Genomic DNA, 10713 nt, shown 5'->3' on the forward strand with positions numbered 1-10713 from the left:
AAACAAATTTGCATGCAGTAGGAGCTTTATGTCTTGTGGCTTGTAAATAGTATACCAAGAACATTAGTGAGATTTAAAATAAGTACAAAGCAGAGAAAAAAAAAAAAAAAAAAAAAGGAAGAAAAAAAAAAAAAAAAAGCCTTTTCTTCAGTTGTGCCTTAGCTTCCAGGCAACATAAAGATAATGAGAAAGTTCTGTGAATATCTACACAGCCAAAGGAGCAATATTGGTATGGCACTGAGAAAAAAACTTTTAAAACTGCTAATTTACTTTTATTTCTTAATAGGTAAAAAGGAAAGGTGGTGGGTCAAAATTACTATATGGTCAATTTTGTGTTTCTATTGGAATTCATTGTTACCTATCAACACTGTTGGTATTCAGTCATAATAGGAAGGACAAGATTGCATTACACAAAAATGGAGGAAATGTGACTATGCAGGAGGGAGATAGCTGGGGGTAGAATAAATGAAAAGGAAAAACAGAACCCGAGAAGGAGAAAACCATTGCTCTTTCTGAGTAAGTACAACTATTTATAAGGAAATGGTTAGTCAAGTGTTTCCTTGGCTGTGCATCTTTAAGCTAGCAGAAAGTTGCAAATACTTTTTTTGTTTGTTTGTTTGTTTTTGGTTTTTTTTTGTTACTTACAGGTAGTAAAAGCTGTGGCTGCAAAAATCAGGACTATGCTAGAGTAGCTTTTCTGTTGCTAACTACATTGGGTAGTCACTCTGCTTGCTACCTGCAGTCAGCGTTGTCTGTTTAGGAGCAGAGGTCTTTCTTCCATATCCAGTTGTATATGCTTGCTGTCTCAAGAGCTTGCTCATCCCTTGTATCTTTAGAGAAGTTTGGCAGGGATAACACTGGTTTGAGGATCCTGCTCCCAAAGCAGCCCTAACGCTGCTGCAATGTTCTCTCTTATTTCAATCTTCCAGATGCCATGGCCTCTGCACGGGCTGCTCTGCAGCTTGAGAGCCATCTCATTTACCTCCTTTATTTGTTTCATCCCAGCTCTCTTGTCATCCCCTGAGCTCCCTCTCCTCCTTGCCCCTTTACCTTGTTGGCTGTGTCCCAGTCGTGCAGCACAGCCGCCTGTGGGATGCTGCTGCTGGTTTGGACACAGTGACTGTGTGGCCCTGCTCAAATCTCTGATTGTAGCCCCACACTAACAGAAGCAACAGTATTCTGATGCGCTGAAATGCTTTTGTGGAATAGCAAGAAAATATTTTGGCTTGTTCTTTCTTATGGTGATGGAGCTTCATCTTAAATAGTAAAGGGGAAGAAGTATATTTCTAAACCCACTTTCCTCCCTTGTAAACATGCCCAAGGGCTATTCCAACTGAGGACTCAATGTAATTGTCTCTTAGCTGTGATGTGAGGGAATGGGGGAATGGAAGAGCTGTGGTCATGCCTGCAGGTAGCAAAACATAACGTGATGTAACTCAGAAAAACCCACCTGGTTTCAGCATAGAAGGGCTAATGGATACACACTCCAAAGTTTGTCCTACTACTGAAGTGTTAAATCTCATAGCCCTTTAAAATTAATTTCAAAGTGCTTCTTTGCCTCGCTGCTGAAACACTACTTCCTTTCTAATCTAATAACTGGAGCAATTGGTTAAGCTTAACGCTTAAGTGTGGTTTCTCAGTAGCCCTCAGCCATGCTGTTTTCTGCCTATATGAAGCATTGTTAGAGCACATGGAGAAGTGACAGCTGTTTGCATCAAAAGGGATGATGAAATGGAGAGCACGTGCTTGTATCCAGGTATTTCACTCATCTCCACAATACACAGTGGGTAAAATTCAGCCAAATGCAGCCTATAGTAAGTAGCTGAGGACATCTGTTTTCTGATGTGAACCTTGTTTGCATTTATACATCAAGTATGAGTTGATTGTAAGGAGAGAGTAGGTGGATTTAGCTTGTCGCAATAGCAAGTATTGTGTGCATTTAAAATAGGTCTGGAAACATTGGCCTTAAAAAGTACTTAGAGTCAGCATAAGGGTGTTGGTGGCAAGAAAAAACACCAGTGAAAAACGATGAAGCCGCCCTTTCCTATCCTAACCCTTCACCCAATTTAATTTATACAATCTGCCATGGTCTCAGCTTTGAACCTGGATTAAAGCCCCAGATTCTGGGATAAATTGAATTCCATGGGAATTGTGCCCATTCACACAAAGACGGAGTTTGTTCCCTTAGAATAATGATGTGCCTTCCCTCCGATAATTTTACAACTCGAATGCCAAGTCGGAGTCCAGCGACACTTGCTCAGTGTTCCTGCCTCCCTTGGTGTAAAACTGACACCTCCAAGAGCTCCTCTGCTCTGCCCGGTTTGGTACATCACCACAAGCTTTCAACAACAACAAAAAAAGGACTGCCTTCAGTATTTTGCCTGGATCACTTCCCAGTCAGATAGCGTTCCCTAGCAGATGGCTGCATCCACCTTCACCGCAGCCAGCAGTGGCTCCATTCCTACATTCGCAGTTGACACCAGCAGAGTTGTTCCTGTCCTGCACGTCTGTGGCTGAGACCTGACATCAGTGGGAGCCGGAGGTGAGGATCAGCATTGGTAAATAGTCAGTAACACCAGCACTGACACCCAATCCATTTGGAAGATTGAGTGTCAGATGTTTTTATTTAATGTTTTGCTAGGTTTTTCTTGCTCAGCTGAACCCATTACCTCCTATGTTCTTTCCTCTTTGGCCTAAAATTCATGGAGTTGGTTTGTGTTTTTACTCTGCCTCAGTGGGTTGGCCGCATCCAGACCCTTTGTGCACATTCAGGGGTTTTCTTCACTTGAGTTCAATCTTTTTTCTCCTTCATTTGGCAAGTCATTTCAGGGAAACTTAGATGTGAGGGTGTGTTTTCTTGTTTATCTGATGTACGTGACAGAGCACTTTTCTAATTTTTGAACATTTACTTGCTCACTGATCCTATAGAAGATGACTCCTCCTGACATTTTATATTTCCCTGCTAGTTGGGTTGCTGGAAAAATTTTCGAGAGCATTAACATGAAAGTGACAAGAGCAATCCCTGTGGTTCTTTTCCCCTCCGGCACTGCAGTAAGAGAGCACCCTGTGCTGCTTTGTTTTTCAGGTTGATGGCTTCCTGACACTTCTCTTTGGCCTGGCGAGCATTAATACCCTTACAGTGATCAGTGTGACTCGCTACATAAAAGGCTGCCATCCTGAGAGAGGTAAGGAATAAAGGCAGATCCAGTTCTGCCTTCACTGAATTTGTTTTAAATCTGTACTCCTTTCAGTTATACAGTTTATGAAGTATAAATTAGATGCACTGGAAACCATAGCCTAATGTAGTCAGGTATGTTAGAAACATGTTTGCACAGAATCCTTCAAGAGTTAACCCCTAAAAAGGCTAAATTATTAGCAGTACCCTTTGGTTACCATGGTTGAAATTTACTTGTGCAGAAGACAAGACCTGCTGATTCTCTGTGTTTCTTAGAGTACAGCTTAAATAGCTCTCAAGTGATTCATACATCTTTGCCCAGAATCACTGTAACCAACAAATTTTCATCTTCTGTGAGATGATATTTAGGAGAGCTTCCAGCCTCGATAAGATCCCTGGTTCAGAAAGCACAGGCATTGTGGACTGCTTAGATGGCACTGGGAATACCCAGCCTGCACATCGTGCCTCCAGCGTTCACAGCTCTGTGCAGCCTGGCATCCCCATGTGCCCTTCCCACTTCCCCTCAGTGGACAGTTTCATACCACGGGAGATGAGAATTACTGGCACAGGTCCCAGAACTGACCATAACCCATCTCTACCCTGTCTCCTGCCTATCTCCTGGGTCTGTGAGGCATCATAGACACAGCTTCTCACCCACAATTCCTCCTCTTCCAATGTCCTGGTATCTGCAACCTGAATATCTCAAGCAACTACTCTTCATTACTGTCTGCAGTGCTAGAGACCTTTCACCAAGTGCTCTGTTTTTGATGTTGTTGTTTGTTTGCTTTTATATGTCTTTTATACCTTTATATGTCATTTATACCTTTGGTATAAATGCCTCTCTAAAGGCATATGAGTGCTCCACTGTTCAAATCTAGTCTGAAATCCTTTACATGTGAGGTGAAGACCCCATCAGAGCATAAACATGCCACCCTCTACTGTTTTTCCTTTGTGATTCTTTATGTCACCACTCTCCCCCAAGACACTCTCTTTCACAGGATCAGGAGAAACCTTTCCTTGCCATTCAACTTGGATCTTCTGTCTGCTGAAACTTTGACCTCCACTGGGAGCCTTACTTTGTCACTCCTCTTTATGCCTACATGTTCTATAAATTCTCCCTAGTCTTCCTTTCACCATGCATACATAATGTATTTTAAGTTTTCATGCTCTCATTATGACTGGATTGTACCATCTTTCAAGAAGGAACTTACTAGTATCTCCATATAAAACATGTACAAATGCACTGGATGCATTGTATATGTTTGTTTTTCTAATAGCATGAGCATTATTAGCTCTGAAAAGAGCTTCTACAGGGAGGTCTTTTTTTTTCCACAAAGTTCTTCTGCAGTTTGCTGAAGTTTTAGATTTGTTGAAGTTCATTTTCAAAACAACCTGTTCGAATTTGTCTCTGCTGTATTCTATAGCTTATATTCACTGCAAATTAGGAAGTCATATTTAAAATGTTTCTCTTTTGTAAAGCTGCAGCACAAGTTCATCTGAGGGTGTGCATAATTTGTTTGCCTCTTCAGGAAATCTGACCAAGTACTCAATATAACTTTACATAAATTTTGAAGAACAGAGATTAGTGGCCACATAAATACTTTCTGTGTAGACAAAGAAATTACCGCAATGTATGGCAACAGTGGGACAGATTAAATCATTTATACTGAATGACTAATATAGTTTGACCAGATAATATTTCTTGTCCTTTTTTAACAGCAAAAACTTTGAAATGAGTAAGAAAATCCTAGGATTTATTGTTTGTTTCATATAAAACAACATAGAATTGTTTTGTGCTTTTTACAAAATCACAAAACAAAACTGACACAGAATTTACCAGTTCTGCAGTGCTCAACAAACACTGTCTTCTGCTAAAAAGCTGTTCAGTTCCACTGCTCTACAAGTGGTCTTGAACACAATCCAGACCAGTTTTCATATTTCAGTTTTTCTTATAAATACCTATTTCTGACTTAACTTTTCTTAAATAGCTGTGTTTCCTTTATTGTTTGTTGTTCTAATAATGGCTTTAGATTTCAGAGGTTAAGAGGTTTCTGACTAAACCATGCCATTGCAGGTCACTGTATCAGCAACAGCAGTATGACGGTGGCTCTGGTTCTCATCTGGATAGCAGCTTTCTTCTGGTCAGCAGCTCCATTGCTTGGCTGGGGCAGTTATACAGGTAACAGTTATCTTTCAGTTGTACATATTTGGCACCTCTCCACTTAATTAAACAAAGATACTTAGCTTTTTTTCTTGGTGTTTGTGATAAACCAGACTGATTATCAGTGGAACTAAGAAAATCATTTATCATGCATGATGTATATGCACAGTGTGCCTACTTTGGTATGGGCTTTAAAGAGATTTGTTTTTGCAGATATCACAAATGTGTATTACCTATGAAAAAAAGAATATAGGGCCAGAAATATTTGGCATGGTTAAGCAGTGAGATAAAGGAAATTATCAAAAGGCATCCTTCAAAAACTGTCAAGATTAGGGAGCTAGAAAAGAACACAAGTTCCAGCAAGTTGAACTTGAAACTATAGTAAGACAAGCCAGAAAGATCTGGTGAAACAGTTTAAAAGTATGAAAACTAACATAGCAAAAGATGATAAAGATGCCAGAAAGTCTGTCAGTCCAAGAAGTGATTAGGATGCAAGATAAGGCCCTAGCAAAAAAAAAAAAAAGAAAAGAAGGGGGACAAGGGGGAATAATTCATTAGTGAACACTGAGGTAATTCAATAGCTAATTTTCTCACACCAGAAACTTTCTTTAGGGGGAAAAGGTGGACAAATTGTCTCAAGTTAAGTCTCTAAACAAATCAAAATAAATTTCTAGGAACAAATAATAATAATAATACAGAAGTCCTAACAACTAAAATTGTATGACTGAAATTGTCCAAGTGTATGGATCCTGTAGACATCTGCTCTTTGATCTACAACATTCAACATATTCATAAAACAGTAGCAAAGAGTCAAAGGGCAAAAATGAAATTACAAAGTTGCTGAGGATACAGTATTAGTTTGGATAACATTCATTTTGCAGTGAGAACAAAGCTTCACTGTGGGAATGTGCAGAAGGGTTTTGGTGTGCTGAGCTTCTGGGCAATAACATGTCAGAGACAATTCAGAGCTAAGGAATCTAAAGTCATACAGGAAAAACTTGGTACATTTGAAATGGTGATTACCAATTGGAAAACAGAATATAGAGCTGTGTTTATAGGTCTATGAAAATATAAACATGATGCTCAGAGATGGAAAAATAGGGAGAAAACACAAGGTACTATCAGGAAACAAAAATCAGAAAGCCTAGATCTCTGGTGTGGCTGAAAAGACTTTGCAGAATGACAGTGTAAGTAGAGAAGAGATTTCTTCCCACGAGAACCTGCTCATGGGGTCAATAACTGGGGGCTAAGGCTCAGTAGACTCCAAGGTCTACTACTAGGGTGAGGTTTAAGGCAAGGGTGAATATCAGGAAAAGGCCAAAGCCAGATACATATGCTTTGAAGTATCGCTGCACCCTTGAAGGACACATGAGAAAAGCAGCTATTTCTATGATTGTTGAATCAAATCCAAGAATCCCAAAGCAAACAGTTTTATCAGTGTATTAGGCTCTGTGGATCTTTTGTTTGGGACAGAATGACTGTTCTAATTTTATGTCTTGTTTCTGCACTCTGGATATGTCATAAGACTTGAGGAGGAGGTTAGATTTGTCATTTCTGTATATCTTCTGGCATGCTGTGTTTTCATATTCCAATAATCTTAATAATACTTCATTTGTAGAATGATTTCTGACATCTGTTTTTGGCCCTAACTTGGAGTCAGGGACTTCTTTGCTCTGTCAGGGCATCCAAGTGCCCCCGTGGATCCTGCTTGTTATTTGGATTCAGCTTCCTGTGAGTGCTTCTCCCTGCTGAGAATCACAGCAGTTTCAGAAATCGCGGTCTATCTGATTCCAAACACGATCCCACAAAGGGCACCCATGAAGATGTGGGAGTCCAGCAAGTTCTGCAGCAGGCAGTGGAGCAGGATGGCTGCCAGCCGACCACAGCATGTAACACAGCCTCTGATCTGCCACTTCTTCACAGCAGCTGCAGAGGTCCCCAGGACCCCACTGACTTTTGAAAATGCCACTTGCCAGTGTCCCTGCTGAGGGAGGGAAAAACACAGCCCTGAATTCTGACTCATAGAAAAACTGAGGGATTTTCTTTTCATGTCATGTGGAAGCTGCTTTCTTTTTTGAAGTCAGAAGTTTTCACAAATGAGAAACTTAGAATTAAGCCAGATACTATGGTTATCTATTTGAATAGTATCTTGGAATCTACTGATTAAAAAGGCAAAGGAGATTCTATTACTGAGCACATCCAGACAGCAACACCTAAAGTTCTTGGTGTTAAAAATATTGAGCTCTTTTTGATGAGACTCATGAAAGTGATTTTAATCTTTTGCTCCTTTAATTCATCCTATCTAAACCTTCTATCACCCATGAGGAATTAAGGGATTTTTTTCTTCAGAATTATCTCTGGATGCCAGGGAGAGATCTGTTGCTAAATCATGCAAGCTTCACCTGTGTTGTATTTCCAGGACTTGTTAATACTTGATTTATGTAATTTTGGTTTATGCTTCAATTATTTATAATTTGGTTTACTGCCATGGCTGTCAGGGGAGGAATAATAGCAATAATAGTAATAATAATATTAAACCACACACAAAATAGCTTTCTTCCCTTAAACCAAAAATCAACAACTCACAAAATATAGAAAATCCTTAATGACATAAAATTCAAGTTTTGTGTAAGAACACATTTGCAAATTATATCCTTTCCATTAACAGCATATCATCTGTATTTATATGCTTCATCTTCCCATAATTTTGATCAGCTGTATCAATTTGCTTTCATCTCTCACTAGAGTAAAACGTTCATTACCATTTTGCTTCTATTTAAAAAAAAAAAAATAATAAACTCAATACTTTTACTTCCTACTTTGCTATGTAAGTATTGAATTCTTACACATGACATATTGTCCCTGCAATTGCTTGTTATGCTGGTATAGAGCTCGTCTTAGAAAGTTACTACATAGAACACTGTCAAATAACAGGCTACAGAGGAATATCAAACCTACTAAGTTAATCCACAATTAGCATCATAATTTCCTATCTTAAATCAACAGTTTGTGCATTATGGATCTACACAGGAAATCTAAATGGTACAGAATGATAATATGCATTAAAACTTGTTATGGTCTAGCCAGTCTTGAAAAATTGTTTATGTAGGAGATTGTTTCACAGCTCATTAAATCAGAAAGAGCACTCCATTCTTTACTGCCTAAAAGAAGAAAAATACAGCTTCTAAATTGATATATTAATCATGCAAAACCAGATAAATGTTCTAAAACTGCTAACCAACTTATTTTTGTTTTCCAGATCGCATGTACGGAACATGTGAAATAGACTGGGCAAAAGCCAACTTCTCTACAATCTACAAGTCCTACATTGTCTCCATTTTCATCTGCTGTTTCTTCCTACCTGTGACAGTCATGGTCTTCTCATATGTGTCAATTATCAACACTGTCAAACTAAGCCATGCATTAACAGGACTCAGCGATCCCACAGACAGACAGAGGAGAATGGAGCGGGATGTCACCAGGGTGAGTGTGGGTTTCATATTGGGTAGGATTCATCTCAGTGAAAGCTGTCTATCCAAAAATTAAGAAGAGAACAGAAGAGAACAAAACCCACCACTCACATTTAATTTCTCTGCAATCTTTAGTGACAAAGTCTGAACTCAGTGAAGTTAACATAAGGATGGTTTAAAATTCCTGCTCCCTTAGTTGGCTAATATTAGTCCTACATAACATGAGAAAAATAATTTAAATATAACTGGAGCAGGTTATACAGCACAAAAACTGAAGTTTTGTTTGGCATATTCCCTTTTCTTTCAGCAGAGATGTAACTTGTGTGTGTGCTCAAAAAGCAACAAGGGAACTTTCAAATTACTTTTCCTAGACCTAAATCTATCCTAAGTCTTCTGAGTTCAGATAAACATTCAGGGGGTTGTAGCTATTTTCATTCCATTAGATGAGGCATTGCTCAAGCACACCTCATACCCGAATTAGGTATCTAACTTCTATGCCTACCTGGCTCCATCAAAGCAAAACTTTTGCTTGTCTGTACACTCCTGTGAGCCATACCTTCAGTAGAAGCTGAACGTTTCCCTTCCAGCTGTGTTTTCAAGCTACTATTACCAGTGTATTTCTTCCCTGATGCAGTCTCCCAGTATAGATTTAAGGCTATTTTTCATCTTTCTTCTAGGTTTCTATTGTCATTTGCACAGCCTTCATTATTGCATGGTCACCATATGCTGTCATCTCTATATGGTCTGCCTACGGTCACCCTGTGCCCAACCTTACCAGCATCCTTGCCAGTTTGTTTGCTAAGTCTGCCAGTTTCTACAATCCCATTATCTACTTTGGAATGAGCTCCAAGTTTCGGAGGGACATTTTCATCTTGTTTCATTGTGCCAAGGAAGTCAAGGACCCTGTGAAGCTCAAACGTTTCAAAAACCTCAAGCAAAAACAAGAGCCTTCAAAGAAAGAAGAGAAGTATGCAGCAGATATGCACCCTGCACCGAGCCCTGATTCTGGGGTGGGAAGTCCAAGCAACACTCCACCTCCAGCAAATAGGGAAGAATATTTTGGCATTCATGATACACCATCTAATAACCCTGACATTGAATGTGATAGACTGTGAGTTTTGTGGCCACTTAACGCACTCACCCACTTTGTGTTCAGCAAGATCCTCTTCAGATCACCGCTTGAGTGATCTCCCAACTCCCGATCCATCTGTTTCTTGCTATAGCACTGATGGTTATGCAATTCAAGCAAATCAGATGACAAAGTGATATTTTCCTTCTGTGTAGGTACAAAATGCTACAAAGCATGTTATAATGTGGGCAGCACACCCAGTGCCAGAAACATTCCATATTCACATGTATACAAAAAAAAAGGAAGGCTGACTTATGAAGACAATGGATTAGCTAGCAAAAAGATCACTAATGTTCCCATCCAAACTGTATTAATTATGAGATTACATTTCCAAATTTTTTTTGTTTGTTTGTTTGTTTTACTCTTTAACAGTCTCAGCCATAGAGGACCACTCCCTGTTTGTCTATGCAAGACAGAGCTGTAGATCTCGGCATTTTGTAGTCACTGTAGGTTCAACAGTGGCTTTACACTTTTCCTTGTTTGTTTGCAGAATTATTTCCATCTTTCCCAACTTTCCCAGTAAGCAGGGCCTGGCTGTAGTGTGCCCATTCATTAAAGCCAAAAAGCTGGCTTTAATTTTCCTGATGTGCCTCCAGCTTGATTGTTTTTCTACATGACTATTAAGGTGGAGCAAGAGATGCCATGCAGGCAATGAAACCAAGGACATTAAGCCTGCAAGAATATTGGCAAAGTATGGCATCAGAGCTATTTACAGAATATAATCCAACACTTCGCTGCTGCTCTAAAGAAAGTTTTTGTACCTGCCTAAAAAAAAAAA

At 39.4% G+C, this 10713-nt stretch overlaps 1 protein-coding gene across 1 annotated transcript in view; it reads left to right on the forward strand.

Annotated features, from left to right (window-relative positions):
• Positions 1–9921, forward strand: part of LOC116487066 (opsin-5-like) — a 29707-nt gene extending 19786 nt beyond the window's left edge. The window contains exons 3-6 of the mRNA XM_032183637.1: positions 3086–3185; positions 5250–5354; positions 8596–8819; positions 9484–9921. Coding sequence (XP_032039528.1) covers positions 3086–3185; positions 5250–5354; positions 8596–8819; positions 9484–9921 — 867 coding nt within the window. The remainder of the gene's footprint in view (positions 1–3085; positions 3186–5249; positions 5355–8595; positions 8820–9483) is intronic.
• The last annotated feature ends 792 nt before the right edge of the window (positions 9922–10713 follow it).

This window comes from Aythya fuligula, chromosome 3, assembly GCF_009819795.1.
Source record: "Aythya fuligula isolate bAytFul2 chromosome 3, bAytFul2.pri, whole genome shotgun sequence".
NCBI lineage: Eukaryota > Metazoa > Chordata > Aves > Anseriformes > Anatidae > Aythya > Aythya fuligula.